This window comes from Theropithecus gelada, chromosome 2, assembly GCF_003255815.1.
Source record: "Theropithecus gelada isolate Dixy chromosome 2, Tgel_1.0, whole genome shotgun sequence".
NCBI classification, from domain to species: domain Eukaryota; kingdom Metazoa; phylum Chordata; class Mammalia; order Primates; family Cercopithecidae; genus Theropithecus; species Theropithecus gelada.
This window is the reverse complement of record NC_037669.1, coordinates 155845582-155867755: the sequence shown is the minus strand read 5'-3', so window position 1 is coordinate 155867755 and position 22174 is coordinate 155845582. Positions and strand designations below refer to the sequence as shown.

The 22174-nt window shown below is 41.3% G+C and overlaps 1 protein-coding gene across 7 annotated transcripts in view; it reads left to right on the top strand.

Annotated features, from left to right (window-relative positions):
- The window catches only part of PCCB (propionyl-CoA carboxylase subunit beta), a 94483-nt gene that overhangs the window by 57657 nt on the left and 14652 nt on the right, over positions 1-22174 (top strand). For all 7 annotated transcript variants that reach the window (XM_025376077.1, XM_025376073.1, XM_025376072.1 and 4 more), the window contains 3 exons: positions 1925-2045; positions 2830-2911; positions 18769-18892. In XM_025376077.1, the coding sequence (XP_025231862.1) occupies positions 1925-2045; positions 2830-2911; positions 18769-18892 (327 nt within the window). The remainder of the gene's footprint in view (positions 1-1924; positions 2046-2829; positions 2912-18768; positions 18893-22174) is intronic.

Below are 22174 nucleotides of genomic sequence, written 5' to 3'. Positions count from 1 at the left end.
CCAGGGCAAGGCACAAAAAGATGCTCTATACATATATTTTTCTCTCTTTTTTCTCTTTTGGTAACAGCTTTATTGAGATGTAATTCATATATACTATACATTTTAAACACCTATTTGTAGTGTACAATTCAGCGGTTTTTAAATATATTCAGAGTTGCGTGATGATTACCACAATTTTAGGACGTTGTCATCACCCCAAGAAGAAACCCTGTGCCCATTAGCAGTCACTCTGCATTTCACCACAAATACTTCTGCTCTAGGCAATTACCAGGCTACTTTCTGTCTCTATGTGGATTTTTTCATTCTGGACATTTCCTAGAAATGGAATCATATAATATGTGATCTTTTGTTGCTGGCTGCTTTTACTTAGCATAATGTTAAAGGTTCATCCATATTGTATCATGAATCAGTACTTTATTCATTTTTATGGCCGAATAATATTCCAGTATATGGATATACTACATCTAGTTTATTCACTGACCAGTTAATAGACACTAAGTCATTTCTACTTTTTGGCTATCATAAATATGCCTCTATTAATATTTATATGCAAGTTTTTGGGTAGACATATGTTTTCATTTCTCTTTGATTTCTGAGTTAAATGATAACTCGATGTCTAACTTTTAAGGAACTGACAGACTCTCTTCCAAAGTGGCTGTACCCATTTATAAATATATCTTGAATGAAAGAATTCTGTCATGCTGAAAATGCTTTTTATTCAACAAATACTCATTTAGAATATGTGGAAAAAGACAAATAGCAAAGGAATTAAAAATTTAAAATAGAATAAATAATAAAAATGTAGAAAAAAGCAAAGAAAACAAAACAAATATTCATTGAGTACCTCTGTGTGAAGCATTGTTTTAGGTGCTAGGAATACATCTGTGGACAGAACGAAAGACTCCTGCACATATGGGGCTCATATTCTAGTAGAGGAGATAGACAATAAACATTATAAGTAAGTACACTATGCGGTATGTTAGAAGGCAATACGTGCTATGGAAAAAGTATAACAGGGTAAAGGGGACTGGGATTGTTGTAGTTTCAAATAGGGTAGTAATGGCAGGCCTCACTGAGGTTAGGAACTGAGCAGATTTTAAGGAGTTTAACTGCGTTGATATGTAAGTGGGGAGCATTGTAGGCAGAAGGAATAGCTTATGCAAAGGCTCTCAGGTAGGAGAGTGACTGACCCGCTCAGTGGACAAGGAGGATCATTGGAGTAGAGACATGACACGATCTGACTTAAAAAGCTCTGTCTGGCAGCTTTGTGGACAAGGGACTGTAGGGGCAGTGGTGGAAAAAGGAGTCTGGTGGGATGAACCTGGAAGAGAGTTCTTGGCTCCACTTTCTCCATCATATCTATGGCCTTGTTTGGCTGCTCTGTGATTTCGGAGTGCTCTTCAAGAATTATGGCTTGATTCCTCACTAGGAGCAAGTGGCCCCCCTCCTTTCCTTCCACTGTTGCTGAGCACCTGTTTGCCAGGTGCATTATTCTTCATGGGGGCCAGGCCTGATCTTACCCTGTTGGAGCTGATATTCCAGGAGAGATATCTGGCAGTAAACAGGGAAATAGGTGATGCAGGGAAAAGTACAGGAGGAGAACCTCCCCCATGGTATAGGGATGGATAGTGAAGGGTCTGGGAGTGGATATGGAGGTGACATTAGAGCAAGGACCTGAATAAAGAAAGGTGTGACCCTGTAGAGGTGTGGGTGCAGAACAGAGGGAACCCATGCTGCATGAGTTGAAGGATCACCCAGAAGGTATGTATTATGTGGCATTACATCCTCAGTGGAGAGTGCGGAGAACAGAGCTATCAGCACAGTCTGTTACAGACATGCCCTAGAAGGGTGTAGTCAGGCATGAAGCAGCAGCTTTGGGCTGGCTGGTACCCTGACTCATCATATATGCTCCCTGTTCTTTTAGGTGTGGCCCACAGAGCTTTTGAAAATGATGTTGATGCCTTGTGTAATCTCCGGGATTTCTTCAACTACCTGCCCCTGAGCAATCAGGACTCAGCTCCTGTCCGTGAGTGCCATGATCCCAGGTGGGTTGTAGGCCAGTATGCCTTCTCTCATTTTGCAGTGTAGCTTGCCTTTCTCTGCCCTGACAGGACCTTCAGGCTCTGCCCTGTTGGGCAGGTTGCAGCAGAGTGTGGTAGAGTGGCTCCTAGGTGTGGGGATGATGTCATGTTTGGCTGAAGAGTGGCCCAGAACATTTTTAAAGAAAAATTTTTTGATTTCTAAGAAACTCTTAAGTTAGCTAGAATTGGAGATGGAATTTTTTTTGGTCTGGCCTAGTCCCCATGAAGAGATCTCTCATTTCCTTTCCTTCCCCTCACCCACAAAAGAGCGAGCCATGATTCTTCCTATGGTGACTATACCTGCCTTTTTTCTTCCTAAAGTGACTGGTTCCTGGGCTCTACTTAGTTGTCCTTTTGAAATAAATAAATGTAAAATGATGCAAACAGCATGCCCTTTAGGAGACATGTTTATGCATATTGCTTGTAGCCAGAGGCTGGGACAGTCCTGGGGAAGGGTGTGTTGCTGGCCATCTGGTGAAGACCTTTCCTCTTGCTGTTGGAGTCTATACACATATACGTGTATATACACGTATATATGTATGTGTGTATATACACGTATATGTGTGTGTATGCACGTATATGTGTATGTGTGTATATACACGTATGTGTGTATATACGTATGTGTGTATATATACACACACACACACACATCTATATATGTATGTATGGCAAGTTTCCCACTCCCTTCCCACAAAAGGTAACTGGCTCTTCCTATGTTGACTATACCTGCCTTTTTTTTTGCCTAAAGTGACCGTCTGGTTCCTGAGCTCGACACAATTGTCCCTTTGGAATCAACCAAAGCCTACAACATGGTGGACATCATACACTCTGTAAGTGCCACATCTGCTTGTCTTGCCTGTCCTAGTCAGCCACTTTCATGGGTATTGTGCTTCGGCCTAGTGAGGAAGCACTGAACCACTTGGCCTTCCTGTCAGACAACACAGGTCGGGAATGGGGTGGGCACAGGACCAGTGGCCACTGAGTAGTGTGTTCTGGAAAGACCTAGTGGCTATAGATACCCTAGTGGCACATATGGACTTCAGAGCTGGAGATAGGAGTAATAAGGGCCAGCAGAGCTCAGGAGTCTTTAGAAGGCCCTCTGAGGAGCATAAATTAGGGGCCATGTCCACAGAGTCTACAGTGAGGCCAGAGTGATCACTGTTAAGTATCTTTGGGGCCCTCTGCTCAGAGGGGGTTTTGTTTTTGTAGAGAAGAGAGTACACAGGGCATCCTAGAAGGTTGGAGTGTGTGCGTGGAGATCTGTGGGAGACAGGAGCAATTTGTACCTTTTTTTGGTACAGCGATTCCTGGGTCATTAAGTAAAGGGGACAGTGTTGGGCAAACTGAGGGCATCTGTAGATGGCCATTGCCTTCCTTATGGGTACACTGTGCTCTCAGTAGTCCTTGCATAATAACATGATGGCTCTCTGGTAACTCTAGAAATCAGATGCTCCCTCTTCCCTAGGGTTTGCTTTTTTCTGTTACTGTTTTTGTCTTTTTTATTCTTGTAGGCTCTTCCTGCACCAAGGATAAGCCTGAGGTGTAACCTTAAGGTCTTCCTTAGGTCTTTTCTGAGCCTTTGCAGGGGCATGTGCAGTCATTCTAATTTTCCCTATATATGCAGTTGTTTTTGAGTGTCCTAGTTGTTAATGTCTGGCTCCCAAAAGTAGAAAAAGAGAAAAAAATGAAGACGGTAAAAAGGTGTCAGCCCTTTAAATTCCTTGCAAGTCACTTCAGCCCAAAGCAGGAGAGCCTCGCAACAACGTGGGGAATTGTAGCAACAGTGACCACCCATCTCTTTGCACCTCTATGATCAGAAGCAGCAGTCAGCAAGCACAGATTCTCAATATTTGGAGGACAGGGTGCTTTTTTGCCCACCCCGGCTCCTGCAAGCTGTGTGCAAACTGCTCCAGGAACCCTTGCGAAACTATGTGTCATGGAGCTGGGGTGGGGGATGGGTAGCTGCTACTGTGCTAAGAGCTGAAATTAACTCCAATTTTCAGTCCAGTCCTTCCCCTGGAAGTTGCAATCCTTCAACAGACGCCAGAGTCGAAATAGTTCCATCAGACAGATTCTGCCAGGCAATTGTTGCCTAGGTGGGGAGACAAATTCCTGATGCTTCCTACTCTGCCATCTTCTAACTTTTTCTTAAGGTATATATGATAGCTCTTGATTCTCATTATAAAGTTTTATATCCTGCTACCTATTACATACTCTTGTTTGTAATTTTTTTCTGTCATTAGGGTTTTTAAAATGTGGTTGTATACTGTCTATGTATAAATAAGAGTTCTGCTGGGTGCAGGAGCTCATGCCTGTAATCCCAATGCTTTGGGAGGCCAAGGCAGGAGGATCCTTTCATGCCACGAGCTCAGAACCAGCCTGGGCAACATAATGAGTCACCACCTCTACAAAAAGTAAAAACATTTGCTGGGTGAGGTGGCCGTTGCCTTTAGTCCTGTTTACTTGGGAGGCTGAAATGGGAGGATTGCTTGAGCCCAGGTGTTTGAGGCTATTCTGGGTTATGATCATGTCACCGCACTCCATCCTGGGTGATGGAACAACACTCCATCTCCAAAAATAAGTAAGTAAATAAAGTTTTATCTTTCCAGTTATTTTACGTGTCATTTCTTTCCTTGTTTTGCATTGGCTGCAACTTCCTATATGTCAAATGTAATAGGGAATCATAGTTGTAATTCTGGGCATCTTTGTATTATTTCTAAGTTTAGCAAGACTGCTGTCAGTGTTTCCTGATTTGTATCTTTTTTTCATGTTGAAGCTACTACTGGTTTCTGTTTTAAATATTTTTGTTGTTTATTTTGTCCTTAAAGTTCCGAATGAGTGTTGAATATTGTTGAATGCACTTTCAGTGTTTTTGGAGATGATCATGTGATTTTCTTCCTTAGATCTATTTATAAACCTATCCTCGTAGATTTCCTAATACTAAACTATTCCTTCATTCCTGAAGTTGTATATTCTGTTTGCTAATGTTTTGAGTTTTTGCATTAATATTATGTGATACTAGTGCGTATTTTTTTAGGTATTTTAAAATCAGGTTTTGGTATCGATGTTGTATTTGCTTTACTTATTTATTTAAAAAAAATTTTTTTTTTTGAGACAGAGTTTTGCTCTTGTCACCCAAGCTGGAATGCAGTGGCGTAATCTTGACTCACTGCAACCCCTGTCTACTGGGTTCAACAGATTCTCATGCGTCAGCCTCCCAAGTAGCTGGGATTACAGGCAAGCACTACTATATCCGGCTAATTTTTGTACTTTTAGTAGAGACAGGGATTCACCACATTGGCCAGGCTGGTCTTGAACTCCTGACCTCAGGTGATCCACCTTCCTTGGCCCCACAAAGTGCTGGGATTACAGGTGTGAGCCACCATGCCTGACCTGTATTTGCTTTATGTATTAGTGTTCTAGGGCTGCCATAAGAAAATACCATAAACTGCATAGCTTAAATAACAGAAACTTATTTTCTGTCAGTTCTGGAGGCTAGCAGTCCAAGATCATGGTATTGGCAGGGTTGGCTTAATTCTGAGGTCTCTGTCTCCTTGGCTTCTGGACTACCCTGTTGCTGTGTCCTCACAAAGTCTTTGCTCTCTGTGCATGCAGAAAGAGAGAGATCTCTGGTGTCTCTTCCTCTTTTTTTTTTTTCCCTCAGAGACAGGGTCTTGCTTTGTTACCCAGGCTGGAGTGCAACGGTGTGACCTTGACTCACTGCAGCCTTGACCTCTGGTGCTCAAGTGATCCTCCCACCTCAGCCTCCTTAGTAGCTGGGACTATAGCTGCATGCCACCACATCTGGCTAATTTTTAAATTTTTTGTAGAGATGGCATCTTACTATGTTGCCCAGGCTGGCGTTTCCATTCATTCATTCATTTATTTATTTATTTTGAGGCGGAGTCTCGCTCTGTCGCCCAGGCTGGAGTGCAGTGGCGTGATCTCAACTGCAAACTCTACCTCCTGGGTGCACGCAATTCTCCCGCCTCAGCCTCCCACGTAGCTGGGACTACAGGCGCCCACCACCACACCTGGCTAATTTTTTGTATTTTTAGTAGAGACGGAGTTTCACCATGTTAGCCAGGATGGTCTCAATCTCCTGATCTGCCTGCCTCGGACTCCCAAAGTGTTGGGATTACACGCATGAGCCACCGTGCCCAGCTGGCTTTTCAAATTCTTTTTTCTTTTTTTTTTTTGAGATGGAGTCTCACTCTGTCACCAGACTGGAGTGTAGTGGCGCGATCTCAGCTCACTGCAACCTCTGCCTCCCGGATTCAAGTGATTCTCCTGCCTCAGCCTCTTGAATAGCTGGGATTAAAGGCGCCCGCCACCACGCTTAGCTAATTTTTGTATTTTTAGTAGAGACAGGGTTTCACCATGTTGGCCAGGATGGTCCTGATCTCCTGACCTCATGATCCACCTGTCTCGGTCTCCCAAAGTGCTGGGATTACAGGCATGAGCCACCGTGCCGGCCCAGCTTTTCCAATTCTTAAAAAAATTCAAGTCCTATCAGATTAGGGTCCCCCTCTTATGACCCCATTTAATTTTAATTACCTCTGGAAAGTCTCTCTCCAAATTTGCTGTGTTTTTTTTTTTTTCTCTCTTTGAGACAGAATCTCACTCTGTTGCCCAGGCTGGTGTGCAGTGGTGAGATCTCGGCTCATTGCAACTTCCGCCTTCCAGGTTCGGGCGATTCTTCTGCCTCAGCCTCCTAAGTAGCTGGGATTACAGGCATGTGCCACCATGCCTGGCTAATTTTTGTATTTTAGAGATGGAGTTTCGCCATGTTGGCCAGGCTGGTCTCGAATTTCTGGCTTCAAGTGATCCGCCCGCCTCGGCCTCCCAAAGTACTGACATTAGAGGTGTAGGTCACTGCACCTGGCCCATATATTTACTTTTAACTCAAAAAGTATTGTATTATTACACCTTTTACTTTGCTTTTTAAAAAAAACTTCTTCTGGCCAGGTGTGGTGGCTCATGCCTATAATCCCAGCACTTTGGGAGGCTGAGGCTGGTGGATCACTTGAGGTCAGGAGTTTGAGACCAGCTTGGCCAACATGGTGAAAACCCGTCTCTACTAAAAATACAAAAATTAGCCAGGTGTGTTGGCACGTCCCTGTAATCCCAGCTACTCGAGAGACTGAGGCAGGAGAATCACTTGAACTGGGGAGGCACAGGTTGCAATGAGCTGAGATCGCACCATTGCATTCCAGTCTGGGTGACAAGAGAGAAACTCTGTCTCTTAAAAAAAAAAAAAAAAAAAGACAAAAGAAAAAAAATGGAATATGCTAGGAACAAGAGCAGTGACTTTAGAGAGAAGGTACTTAAGAGTACACACACAAATCAATATGGTAGTCAAGGGAAGGCATTACTTCTGGGGAAGAAGAGTACAAAGGAAAGAGAGAGGTACCTTTGGAAATAGTGAAGGAAAATGAAGCAAGGGGGGTAAATTTATGTATCTGCAAGACATACAAAATCCAAAAAACTGAAGGACACTATGCCTTTCCCCACCACCCTCCCTAAAATTAGTCACCCGTGAACTAAACTGCACTTTGCTATGCTGACAGAAGAGGGTGCTCTTGAACTAGGATTTTTGTTCATTTGTTCATCTGCCAACTTTGGAGAATGCGGGTACAAATAGTTTTCATTTATATAAAGCTACAATAAGAAAACAAAAAGTGAAAATGAAACATTTCAGTTGATAGAACTCCCTTCACTATAAAAGTCAATCATGAAGCAGCTGACCATGCTTCAGTCTGAGTGCAATAGCCCCTGATAAGCATTTGAAGTTGTAAAAATAGAAAATTCAGAAACTAATGACAAAATGGAGGGATAATAGTAAGAAGTGAAGTTAAAGCTGATTGAATTAAGAAAATGGGCAGGGGAGACAAAATCACATCAGAAATGATATCAAAATTTCAAGGTGCTCAAATGAGAATGTATTTGAATGAAAATTTAATAAGAAACATTGAAGAAAAATAGATAAATAGCCTAAAGAACGAATGAAATAATATAAAAAAGTAAAAGTAGATTTTGCGTTCTCACCACAAAAAAGCGATGTGGTGAATATGTTAACTAGCTTGATTTAGTCATCCCACAGTGTATACATATATGAAAACATGTACATTGTACATATATGCAATTATAAAATTTTAAAATACAAATTCCTTTAAAATTATTGGTTATACTGTCACATCTGGGATTAATTTTTTTAAATTACTAGTTAAATGTATCAGAAAAAAGTGACTACAATGAAAGGCAAAGAAGACTGAACATACATATAATTGGAGTGTCTGAAGAAGAAAAACCAGTAGAACAGACTTAATATTTAAAACTGTAATCCAAGAAAATATTCCAGAAATAAAATAAGATTCAGAGTTATATAATGAAAGAGCACACTGAGCACGTGGGAAAATTGACCCAGAATGGTCAAACTAGAGAAAATACTGATTAACCGTTGGATTTTTAAAATAAGGAGAAATCCTCAGGACCTTTGGGCAGAAATAAAATGATTTTACATGGGCAAGAGAATAAAATGGCATCCAACTTCTCCAAAGCAACATAGAAAAGCAAGGAAACAACAGAAAAGCACTTTCAGGAGGCTGAAGGAAAGAATCTGTGACTAAGGATTTTATGTTTAGCAAAGCACACCTTCATGTATTAAGACTACAGAAAACCAGTTTTAAACACCCAAGAACCGAGGGAAGTTTGCATTAAGGAGGCTTTCTTGAGAAATCTACTAGAGAATGAGCTTCATCCAATCAAGAGGTAGCTGGAGAGATTTCAACAGAAGGATTGGTAGTGATTATCTAATATACTTAATTATAATTCTAAGACTAAAACAGAAGTGGGGATGAGGGTAGAGAACAATGTATAAGAGTTATATGTTTAGTTTCAGAAAAAAACGCAACTGAAAAATGGGAGAAGAGAGGGAAAGAATATAGCAGAATCAGCTCACTGATTACTGTTAGCTAACAGATATCATTAAAAACAAACTAGTTAATGAAAGATTAAGGAAATGAACTAAAGGCATCAAAAGGCATAATTACAAGGGTAACTACTAGGCTAAAAAATATAAACATTCTTTAAACTTCTCACATAAACAGTATATATCATTGTGGGTAATGATAAAGGGGAAAAATATAAAAGACAAACAGTAAATACAGAATACATAGTATTTATAAAAAATAAGATGACAGGCCAGGCACAGTGGTTCATGCCTGTAATCCCAGTACTTTGGGAGGCTGAGGCGGGTAGATCACCTGAGGTCGGGAGTCGAGACCAGCCTGACTAACATGGAGAAACCCCATCTCTACTGAAAATACAAAATTAGCCAAGTGTGGTGGCGCATGCCTGTAATCCCAGCTACCTGGAAGGCTGAGGCAGGAGAATTGCTTGAACCCAGGAGGCAGAGGTTGTGGTGAGCCGAGATTGTGCCGTTGCACTCCAGCCTCGGCAACAAGAGTGAAACTCCGTCTCAAAATAATAATAATATGGCAGTAAAAAAGTAAATGTCATACCAATAAATATGGATGGGTATAATTCACTTGTTAAAAAAATGTCTAATTTATTATGGACCAACTACATTCAGTATATAAATGTGATTCAGAAAGGCTAAAAACAGGGAATGGGCAGAAATATACTGGGAGAATGGAAACAATAACATAGCAGTATTTGTGACAGTAATAATGAACAGTAAAGTTTAGGTATTAACCATGATAAGGACTTTTTTTTTTTTTTTTTTTTTGTGATATGAAGTCTCACTCTGTAACCCAGGCTGGAGTGCTGTGCTACAATCTCGGCTCACTGCAACCTCCACTTCCCAGGTTCAAGTGATTCTCCTGCCTCAGCCTCCCAGGAAGGACATTTTCAACTGCTAAAAGCCATAGGTCACAATGATAATGTAAAGCAAATCAAATATCTTTGCCACAAATAACCACCATCTTTATAAAGCTGAAACTATAGGAGATTGAACAGACTTAGGTAGAAATACTAGGAGATGTATACACATCTTTGTTAGTACAAGACAGGTCAAATGGACAAAAATAACAATTTAGGAGACCTAAATAACATAATAGATAGATCTTAGGCATCTATTTTGGACTGTACACCCTGGTCATGAACAATAAATCTTATTCTAAAGTACACATGGAATATTCACAAAAGTTGATCATATGTATTAGGTCAGAAAGAAAACATCATTAAATCCCATAGAGCAAAAAATACTGTGAAACAACATTGCTTAAAATTAGAAACTTACAACAGCTGGAACAAAAGCAGCCTCCAGCCAGGAAATAGATCTTCTAGTAAACAATTCTTGGATGAAAGGGGAAAATAGAAACCAAATGGTAGAATTCTAAAAAGAAAAAAAGACAAAACACTGTGTCAAAACCTACAGAATATGTTTAAAACAATGAACAGATGAAAATTTATTTCCTGAAACAGTAAAAATGGGAGAAGGAAAATAAACAGGCCAGGCACAGTGGCTCACACATGTAACCCCAGCACTTTGGGAGGCCGAGGCGGGTAGATTGCTTGACCTCAGGAGTTAGAGACCAGCCTGGGCAACATGGTGAAACCCCATCTCTACTAAAATACAAACAATTAGCTGGGCATGGTGGTGTGTGTCTGTAATCCCAGGTACTCAGGAGGCTGAGACAGGAGAATCGCTTGAACCTGGGAGGCAGAGGTTGCAGTGAGCTGAGATCATGCCACTGCACTCCAGCCTGGGCAACAGAGCAAGACTCCATCTAAAAAACAAAACAAAACAAAACAAAACCAGATTCCCAACTGGAAAAGCCAGGGAAAAATCCCTATAAAATATTTCAGAATAAATCCAAGAAATAATAAGGATAAGTGCAGAAATGTATGATGGAAATAGAAGAATAGTTGCAGTTAGTAAACACTGGCTAACTTCAAAAGAGACAGTAAAAGCAGAAGTATGAAGTGAAAAAGGGAATAACCATTGGAAAAGAAGAAACTTAAGAATCATTAAGAGGCCAGGTGTGGTGGCTCATGCCTATAATCCAAGCCCTTTGGGAGGCTGAGGTGGGAGGATTGCTTGAAGCCATGAGTTGAAGATCAACCTGGGCAACATAGTGAGACCCTGTCTCTACAAAAATTTTTTAAGTTAACTGGCACCTATAGTGCCAGCTACTTGAGAGGCTTCGGTGTAGGGGAATTGCTGGAACACAGGAGTTCAAGGCTGTAGTGAGCTGTGATTGCACCATCATACTCTAGCCTGGGCAACATAGTGAGACCCTGTTTCAGAAAAAAAAAAAAATTCTAAGAGACAAAGATAAATTGGAAAATTTGGAAAACACAGTTTAACAGAAATTGATCCCATCAGAGGTAGGAAGCTTAAATGAACCACTAAATTCCGTGGAAGGAATTACTTCACCAAAAAGCACCAGGAACTGGATCCAGTGGCTCATGCCTATAATCCCAACATTTTGGGATGCTAAAATGGGAGGATTGTTTGAGCCCAGGAGTTTGAGACTAGCCTGGGCAACATGATGAAATTCTGTCGCTACAAAAAATAAATTAGGGCCAGACAAGGTGGCTCACACCTGTAATCCCAGCACTTTGGGAGGCTGAGATGGGCTGTTCACCTGAGGTCAGGAGTTCGAGACCAGCCTGACCAACATAGAGAAACCCCGTCTTTACTAAAAATAGAAAATTAGCCAGGTGTGGTGGCACATGCCTGTAATCCCAGCTACTCGGGAGGCTGAGGCAGGAAAACTGCTTGACCCTGGGAGGTAGAGGTTGCGGTGAGCCAAGATAGCTCCATTGCACTCCAGCCTGGGCAACAAGAGCGAAACTCCATCTCAAAAAAAAAAAAAAAAAACCAAAAAAAACCAGGCATGGTGGTATGCACCTGTAGTCCCAGCTACTGGGGAGGCCGAGGTGGGTGGGTCGCTTGAGCCCAGGAAGTTGAGGGAGCAGTTAACCATATTTGTGCCACGGCAGTCTACCCTGGGTGACAGAGCAAGACTCTGTCTCAAACAAACACCAGGCCCAAATAGTTTCATGTGGAATTTCTGAGACCTTTAAAGGCCAAATAGTCCTCGTGCCACATAAATTCTTCCAAAGCATAGACAGTAAACAAAACACACAAGAACCTTCCACAATTTTTTAAAGAAGTATGATATCAATACCTGAACCTGATAAAGGTAGTACTTAAGATTTCAGTTTCATATTGCTTATCTCTTTAAAATTACATCTGTGGCCTAGTGGGATTTATTCTGGGAATGCAAGATTGGTTCTAGGAAGCCCAGTAATATACTGTATTAACACACATAGGGAAAAAAAATCACAATTATTTACATAGACACTGAAGAAAACCTTTAAGAAAGATCAATACCTATTCTTGATAGACTTCAGAAAATAGGAATTGATTAATACTTAATGTGATAAAATTTGATATAGACCTTTTCGAAAGCCAGCATCTCACCTAATAAAGACTAGCTTCTGCTAGGATTAGGAACAAGTATAGGATGCCCATTATTTCCATTATTATTTAACATTGTTCTGGAAATATTAACCAATGCGGTTAGCCAAGAAGAGGACCAATTAGAGACAAAAGCCTTAGAAAAGATGTCAAGTGGTAACATAGGTGATATGGTATTATAGTATTCAATAAAACTCTAGAGAATGCATTATTATACTGAAACAATAATTGAGGAACAGGATACAAAATTAACATACAGAAATCTTCATATACACAAGCAGTAACCAATTATGGTAGAGTAAAAGCCTCTTTTACATAGCAACAAGAAGATAAAATAGTAATAATTTTAACAGGAAATGTACAGAAGCTGTTGTAGGGCAAATTTATTTTTTTAGACAGGGTTTCACTCTGTCACCCAGGATGGAGTGCAGTGGCCCAGTCACAACTCACTGCAGCTTCAACTTCCTAGTTAAGCAATCTCACATTGCCAGGACTACAGGCATGCATCACCACACCCACCTGATTTAGTACCTTTTTTTTTTTTTGGTAAGAAGAAGTTGTGCTATGTTGCCCAGGCTAGTTTTGAACTCTTGGGCTCAAGCGATCCTTCCGCCTTGGCCTTCCAAAGTGCTGGGATTTTAGGTGTGAGCCCCCAAGCCCAGCCCAGGGTGATCTTAAAAACACTTCTGAAAATCAAAAGTAGGCCAGGCATGGTGGCTCACACCTGTAATCCCAGCACTTTAGGAAGCTGAGGAGGGAAGATCCCTTGAGCCCAGGAGTTTGAGACCGTCTTAGACAACATAGTGAGACCTTGTCTGTACAAAACAAAACATAAAAGTAGACTTGAACAAATGGAAAGACATTCCTTGTTCCTGGGATTAATGTTATGAAAAAGTTGGTGGTTCTTAAGTTGTTTTATAAACTTAAGACAATCCCAATAAACAGTTTTTAAAAAATAGAACTAGATAAGTTTATACAAAAGTGCACATGGAAAAATAGAAGTGCAAGAATACCTAAGAATATACCGCAAAAGAAAATCTGTAAGTTGGGACTAGCCATGTTTTATATTATAGCATCCTATAGTTAAAACTGTGGTACAGGCACATAAATAGACCAGTGGAATAGAATAAAAGAGCCAGAAATAGACTCAAGTACATACAGAATTTTAGTACAGTTACGCGTTGCTTAACAACGGGGATATGTTCTGAGAAATGCATCATTAGGCAGTTTCTTTGTGCGACCATCATAGAGTGGTCCATCACAAACCTAGATGGTATAGCCTATTACACACCTAGAATCTGTGGTATAGTCTATTGCTCTTAGGCTGCAAACCTGTACAGCATGTTACTGTACCAGACACTGTATACAGTTGTAACACAATGGTAAGTATGTATCTAAACATAGGGTACAGTAAGAATAGGGTAGTACAATAGGACCACCTTCCTATAGGCAGTCCGTCATTGACCAAAACCTCATTGTGCAGTGCCCGACTGTATATGATAATGATATTTTATCAAATCTCAGGCAAAAATTAGCTTTTAATAAATGGTGCTGGGGCAACTAACTAGCCATTTAGGAAAACATAAAATTAGATTCATACTTTACACCATGTACAAAAATAAACTACAAATGGGTCAGAGACCTAAATATAACCTGTGAATCCATACAAGCACTAAAAGAAAACACAGATGAATTCCTCTGAAACCTTAGGAGAAGGTTTAGAAATGCTTTTGAACTGTAACTCAAAAACTAGTTTCAGTGAAAGATAGACAAAGCTGACTGTAAAAATTTTAAAACCCCACTCTTCATAACAAAAAACTATAAACAAAATCAAAAGACAACCAATATGCTAGAAGAAACTCTTTGCAACATGTATCCCAGAGTATGAATATTCTTAATAAGGAGCTCTTCCACTGAAGGATTAACGACCAAAATTGATAGAAAAGTGGGCAAAAAAGCCACGAATAGATAGCTCACAAAAAAGATATAAAATGGACCTTAAACATGTCAAAAGATGTTCAGCTTTATAGTGCTAGAAATACAAATTCAAATTACACTGAGTATTTTCTCATATGTCAGATTGGCTAAAAATAAAAACCCTGAAAACACTTTCCACTGGAAAGTCAGTGGAGAAGCGGGCACTCTTGCACATTGCTGGTAGGGGACTCTGGTATTATCCAGGACTAAATTAGCATTTGCCCTTTGACCCAGCAATCCCATTCCTAGCAATTTACCCTGAAGATACACTTCCCACCATACAAAATTATAGATGTGCGAAGTTATTACCATTACATTGTCATTTGTAATTGTGAGATACTCTAAATAACCTAAATGTAAATTTTAAAATAATGTAAGCCACATGTAGATTGGTTGAATAAACTTTGGTACATCACGCAGTACAGTACTATGCAGAAGTGAAAAAGAATGAAGATCTCTATGAATTGATAGGAAGTGATTCCCAGCCGGGCGCGGTGGCTCACGCCTGTAATCCCAGCACTTTGGGAGGTGGAGGCGGGTGGATCATGAGGTCAGGAGATCCAGACCATCCTGGCTAACACGGTGAAACCCCGTCTCTACTAAAAATACAAAAATTTAGCCAGGTGTGGTGACGGGCGCCTGTAGTCCCAGCTACTCAGGAGGCTGAGGCAGGAGAAAGGCGTGAACCCAGGAGGCGGAGCTTGTAGTGAGCCAAGATCGCGCCACTGCACTCCAGCATGGGCGACAGAGCCAGACTGCGTCTCAAAAAAAAAAAAAAAAAAGAAAGTGATTCCCAGGACATATTAAGTGAAAAAATTCAAAGTGCAGGAGTGTCTATACTGTTACTTTCCATGTAAGATAGAAGGGTAAATTAAAAGATACAAATGCAAACACACACATAATACATCAGAAAATAATGAGATTAATAACAGGGTAGGTGGGACTAGGGTGGAAGGGATGGGGAAGGAACACTATTAAACTATTAGTATTTTACATATTAAAAAATAAAATCAAGACTGGGGAAAACCTTTAAAATGAAATACAAATATGAATCTGTTTTAAATGAATGACTTTTGAACATATATTTTGACTATATACCTTTAATCTAAAGACCAAAATAGCTGTAAAAAAATTCTAGTTAGTAGGTCTGTGTTTTGTAGCTGTGTAAGTTAGCAATTCTGAAACCATTTTCTCTGTATTTGAGGATCGAATAAATAAGTACATTTTGAGGGTAGTGGCAGCCAGATTCTGCTATTGGAGAAGGGAGTTGTGAATATGGCAAGAGAAAAAAATCTAGAAAGAACCCTATAGTTGCATTGGAGTAGAATTTGAATTATCAGCATGAACTAATGGTTTTTCATATAGCTGGACTTTGGACGTTTTAGAAGGAGTCACACACAACCCTAAAAGGAACCCAGGCCTTTTGGAGAAATGACTGATTGTAGGGCTGGGGCAGGAAAAAAACCAAGATGAACCAGAAAGTAAGATAATTCCAAAATGTAAGGAAGTGCTCAAAGAATGATGGGGATACTTTAGAAGAACACAGGAACCAGCATGAAGGAACTTTGGTAAATATAGGACAATTTGAACATAAAATGATGGTGAAAGATTATAATCCATAGAATAAAACAAGAATCCATAAGTTCATACTGATACCATATAAGTAAATGGGAAAGGCAAAGATCTTTCTTGCGACAGATGCCAGTTAATAAATGGAGAAGTAAAGTGGAATTGGAAAACTCACCATTTGGGCTGGGTGAGGTGGTTCACACTTGTAAGGTGGGCAGATTGCTTGAGCTCCGGAGTTTGAGACCAGCCTGGCCATCATGGTGAAACCCTGTCTCTACTAAAAATACAAAAATTAACCAGGTATGGTGGCATGAACCTGTGGTCCCAGCTGCTTGGGAGGCTAAGATGGGAAGATTGCTTGAGCCTGGGAGGTGGAGGCTGTAGCGAGCTGAGGTTGCTCCACTGCTCTCCCACCTGAGTGGCAGAGCAAGACCCTGTCTCAAGAAAAACAAAAAACAAAACAAAAAAAGCTCACCATTTGGCAGCTACCATGACAGTAATGAGTCAGGCAAGAATCATGGCTGCTTTATAGCTGCTAGGATGCTAAACCTAGTGGATGAAGAACTAGATTAATGATTAAAGTTTGAAGAACAGGACTGTATGTAGTCTCAAAGTATTTCCTCACAAAATTCTTATTAAATTGGAGAAATAGTAACTTTACAAGGAAACCTGCAGATATCACCATCATTAATGGACAAATCAACACCTTGTGCCACTTGATGAGAATGTTCCTTCTGTGGTATTCTCGCGGAAAGGCTTAGCTCAAAATTACACATGAAGAAATATCAAAGGAACCCAAATAGAAGGCATGCTTTACAAATTAACTGGTCTGTTGTCTTCAAAGATGTCATGACTATGAAAGACAAAGATGGAGGGGGAAAGTTAAAGGAGCCTAAAGAGACATGATCACTAAAAGTGCCAGGTGATCCTGACTCAGGTTCTGTACCAGAATTTTGTTGCTTGTGCTGCTATAATGGATACTACTGGAACAACTGGCAAACTTGAATAATGTTATGTAATAAGAAGTAGTGGCCGGGTGCGGTGGCTCACGCTTGTAATCCCGGCACTTTGGGAGGCCAAGGTGGGTGGATCACGAGGTCAGGAGATCAAGACTATTCTGACCAACATGGTGAAACCATCTCTACTAAAAATACAAAAAAATTAGCTGGGTGTGGTGGTGCATACCTGTAGTCCCAGCTACTCGGGAGGCTGAGTCAGGAGAATTGCTTGAACCCAGGGGGCAGAGGCTGCAGTGAGCCGAGATCGCACCACTGCACTCCAGCCTGGGCAGCTAAGTGAGACTCCGTCTCAAACAAAATTGTGAACTGGATACAGTGACTCATGCCTGTAATCTCAGCACTTTGGGAGGCTGAGGCGGGTGGATTGCTTGAGCCCAGGAGTTTGAGACCAGCCTGGGCAAGATAGCAAGATGCTGTCTCTACAAAAAATACAAAAATTAGCTGGACATGGTGGCATGTACCTGTAGTCCTAGCTACTTGGGAGCCTGAGGCAGGAGGATTGCTTGAGCCCTGGAGGTCAAGGCTGCAGTGAGCTGTGATCATGCTATTGCACTCCAGCCTGGGTCACAGAGCAAGATCCCGTCTCAAAAAAAAAAAAAATAATAATAATAGTATTGTGGTAATGTTTATTTCCTGATTTTGATAATATCACTGTAGTTGTAAAAAAAAGAACGTTCTTGTGTGTTTATGTATATAAAAGAGTGATGGTTGGGCACGGTGGCTCACGCCTGTAATCGCAGCACGTTGGAGGCCAAGGTGGGAGGATTGCTCAAGCCCAGGAATTGGAGACCAGTCTGGGCAACATAGCGAGACCTTATTGCTACTAAAAATTAACTGAGCATGGTGGTGCACAGCTGTGGTCCTAGCTGCTTGGGAGGCCGAGGGGGGAAGATCACTTGAGCCCAGGAGATCAAGGCTGCAGTGAGCCATGATTGTACCACTGCATTCCAGCCTGGGTGACGGGGAGACCCTGTCTCAAAAAAAGAAAAAAAAGCAAAATAATAAATGAAGAATCGGGGCGAAGGGTATATGTACTGTTCTTGAATTTTTAATTTTTATTTATTTATTTTTGAGACAGAATCTCCCTCCGTTGCCCAGGCTAGAGTGCAGTGGCACAATCTTGGCTCACTGCAACCTCTGCCTACCCGTTCAAGCGATTGTCCTGCCTCAGCCTCCTGAGTAGCTGGGATTACAGGTGCCTGCCGCCACACCAGGCTAATTTTTTGTGTTTTTAGTAGAGATGGGGTTTTGCTACATTGGCCAGGCTGATCTTGAACTCCTGGCCTCAGGTGATCCACCTGCCTTGACCTCCCAAAGTGCTAGGATTACAGGAGGGAGCCACTGGGCCTGGCCTGACATTTTTAGTTAGATCGGAAATAATTTCAAAGTGAAAAGGTAAAGTTGTCATAAAAAAATTCCAAATTCAAATAGGACTTTGAAAACAACTTCACTGGTGTGTCCATCTTAGCAGCAGCTGGGGTTTTCTGTACCATTTCTCCGCAGCAGGGAGGAGGTGCTGCCTCTGCCTGTTGTCCTGCTTCCTTGGAGAACCTGTGATAGAGATGGGGCTGTCTACCTCTACCTCTGTAATAGAAATGTCATTCTGTAGTGTCGTTACATCTTATACTTGCCTTTATCATTTTGAACTCAAGTAAATTTATTCCTGCAGGTTGTTGATGAGCGTGAATTTTTTGAGATCATGCCCAATTATGCCAAGAACATCATTGTTGGTTTTGCAAGAATGAACGGGAGGACTGTTGGAATTGTTGGCAACCAACCCAATGTGGCCTCAGGTAGGATGGAGAAGCTCTTCCAAGCCTCGGTTGTGGGGTTGGAGGCCAGGGAAGCCTGGGTCCATGGTGTCCTTTCTGCCTTTGCCTGTTCTTCAGACATATGACCAGAAGAAAAAAAAATCTAAATGGTTGCTATAAAAGCTACTTTTTTTTTTTTTTTTTTTTTTTTAAAGACAGGGTCTTACTGTTGTCCAGGCTGGAGTGCAGTGGTGTGATCTCAGCTCACTGGAACCTCTGCCTCCCAGGGTCAAGCAGTCCTTCCACCGCAGCTTCCCGAGTAGCTGGGACTACAGGCACATGCCACCGTATGTGGCTAATTCTCTTTTTTTGTATTTTTCCTAGAGATGGGGTTTTGCCATGTTGCCTGTGCTGGTCTCGAACTCCTGAACTTAAGTGATGCCCCCACCTCAGCCTCTGAAAGCGCTGGGATTGCAGGCATGAGCCACTACACCTGGCCTATAAAAGCTACTTTTAATATCTCAAAATGCTCCTTTCATACTCCTTTTCAAAGGTTTATAGGAAACTTACATTCTTAGTGTATAAGGTTTTTAATTTTTTAGGGGTCAGTTTTCTGTTACCCCCTACCCCCAGTTAAATATATGACTCACCCACTAATCAACGAGCTCCATGAGGACAGGGGTGGTGATGTCTTATTCACAGTAGTATCTCCAGTGCCTTCAACAGTGCCAGGTACATAGATGGTACGTGACAAGTTAATGGCATCTTACCATGTCTGTGCCCCACAACTTTCTGGTGATATGGCCAGAACTGAGTCACAGTCAAGTAAGGGAGACTCTTCCATGGCTGTTCTCTGGGAGGGATTGGGAGTGCTGGGGTGGGGACTGTGAATACCACTTCTCACTATTTTTCCTCTTAGATTTGTTTTGTATCCTTGTTTAGGAAGAATCTGCCTTTCTTCATGACCCAACTTCATCTTTTATTTCTGCCATGGAAATGTTTTATTGTCTTTAGAAAACTGTTGGCTGGGCGCGGTGGCTCAAGCCTGTAATCCCAGCACTTTGGGAGGCCGAGACGGGCGGATCACGAGGTCAGGAGATCGAGACCATCCTGGCTAAAATGGTGAAACCCCGTCTCTACTAAAAAATACAAAAAACTAGCCGGGCGAGGTGGCGGGCGTCTGTAGTCCCAGCTACTCGGGAGGCTGAGGCAGGAGAATGGCGAGAACCCAGGAGGCGGAGCTTGCAGTGTGCTGAGATCCGGCCACTGCACTCCAGCCTGGGCGACAGAGCGAGACTCTGTCTTGAGAGAAAAAAAAAAAAAAAAAGAAAACTGTTTTGGCTGGGCGTGGTGACTCACGCCTGTAATCCCAGCACTTTGGGAGGCCAAGGCGAGTGGATCACAAGATCTGGAGTTAGAGACCAGCCTGGCCAACATGGCGAAACCCTGTCTCTGCTAAAAATACAAAATTGAGCCAGGCGTGGTGGCACACGCCTGTAGTCCCAGCTACTTGGGAGGCTGGGGCAGGAAAATCACTTGAGCCACGGAGGCAGAGGTTGTTGCAGTGAGCCAAGGATTGTGTCACTGCCCTGGAGTCAGAAGTTACAGTGAGTTGATCACGCCACTGCATGACAGAGCGAGACTCTGTCCCCACCCCCCTAAAAAAATTTTGTCATGGTAAAATATATATAACAAAATATGTCTGGCCCATTTAAAAATTGTGCAGCTGCAGTGATTACATTCACAGTGTATGCAACCGTCACCACTATCTGTTTCCAAACATTTTCATCACCTCAGAGACTGTGAACCTGTTAAACAATAACTATTTGTCTCAGCCTCTAGCCTTTGCTATTCTAAATCTACTTTCTCTTTCTATTAATTTGCCTATTTTAGATATTTCATATAAATGGAAGGAATCATACAGTGTTTGTCCTTTTATATCAGACTTACTTCACTTAGCACAATCAGGCTTATTTCATTTAGCAAGGTTCATCCATATTGTAGCATATGTTAAAACTCCGTTTATTTTTATGGCTGGGTAATAATATGTTGCATGTATATACCACATTTTGATGGATTGTTCATTTGTCAGTGGACACCTGGGTTATTTCCACCTTTGGGTTACTGTGAACAATGCTGGAATCAACACTGATATATAAGTATCTGTTTGAACCTCAGTTTTCACTTTTTCTGGGTCTATACCCAGAAGCAAAATAACTGGGTTATGTGGTAATTCTAGGTTTAACTTTTTGGGGGAAACACCATGCTGTTTTCTACAGCGTCTGCACTATTTTACATTCCCACCAGCAATGAGCAAGGATTCCAGTTTTTCCACATCCTTGCCAACACTTATTAATTTTTAAAAATAGTAATCCTAATGGATGTGAAGTGAATAGAATTGTGTTTTTGATTTGCATTTCTCATCAACATTAGTCTTGGTGAGCATCCTTTCCTGTGCTTATTGGCCATTTGTATATCTTCTTTGGAAAAATGTCTATTCAAGCCCTTTTTCCATTTTTTAATTGTGTGTGTCTTTTGTTCTTGAGTTGGAGTTCCTTGTATATTCTGTATATTAAACTTTTACATATGACTTACAAATATTTTCTTCCATTCTATAGGTTGTCCTTGCACTCTTTTGATCATGTCTTTTGATACACAATTTTTTTTTTTTTTTTTTTTTGAGATGGAGTCTTGCTCTCTTTCGCTCTGTCTCCAGCCCAGGCTGGAGTGCAATGGTACAATCTTGGCTCATTGCAATCTCTGCCTCCCCAGTTTCAAACCATTCTCTTACCTCAGCCTCCCAAATAGCTGGGATTACAGGCATGCGCCGCCATGCCAGGCTAAGTTTTGTATTAGTAGAGACAGGCTTTCGCCATTTTGGCCAGGCTGGTCTCAAACTCCTGACCTCAAGTGATCCGCCCACCTTGGCCTCCCGAAGTGCTGGGATTACAGGTGTGAGCCACTGCACCTGGCTGAAAAGTTTTTAATTTTTATTAAATCTAGTTTCTGTATTTTTTCTTCTGTTGCTTGTGCTTTTGTTGTCATATATAAGAATTTAAATTCAAGGTGGGGAAAGTATGGTCCTGTTGTTATTTTCTAAGAGTATTATGGTTTTAGCCCTTACATTTAGGTTTTAATTTTGAGTTAATTTTGTATATATGAGATAGGAGTGCAACTTCATTCTTTTGCATGTGGAAATCCAGTTATTCCAGCACCGTTTGTTGAGGAGATAATTCTTTCCTCATTGAACAGGTGTGACGTGCTTGTGGGAAATCAGCAGGCTGTGGGTGTATGAATTTGTTTCTGTATTCTTAATACTATTCT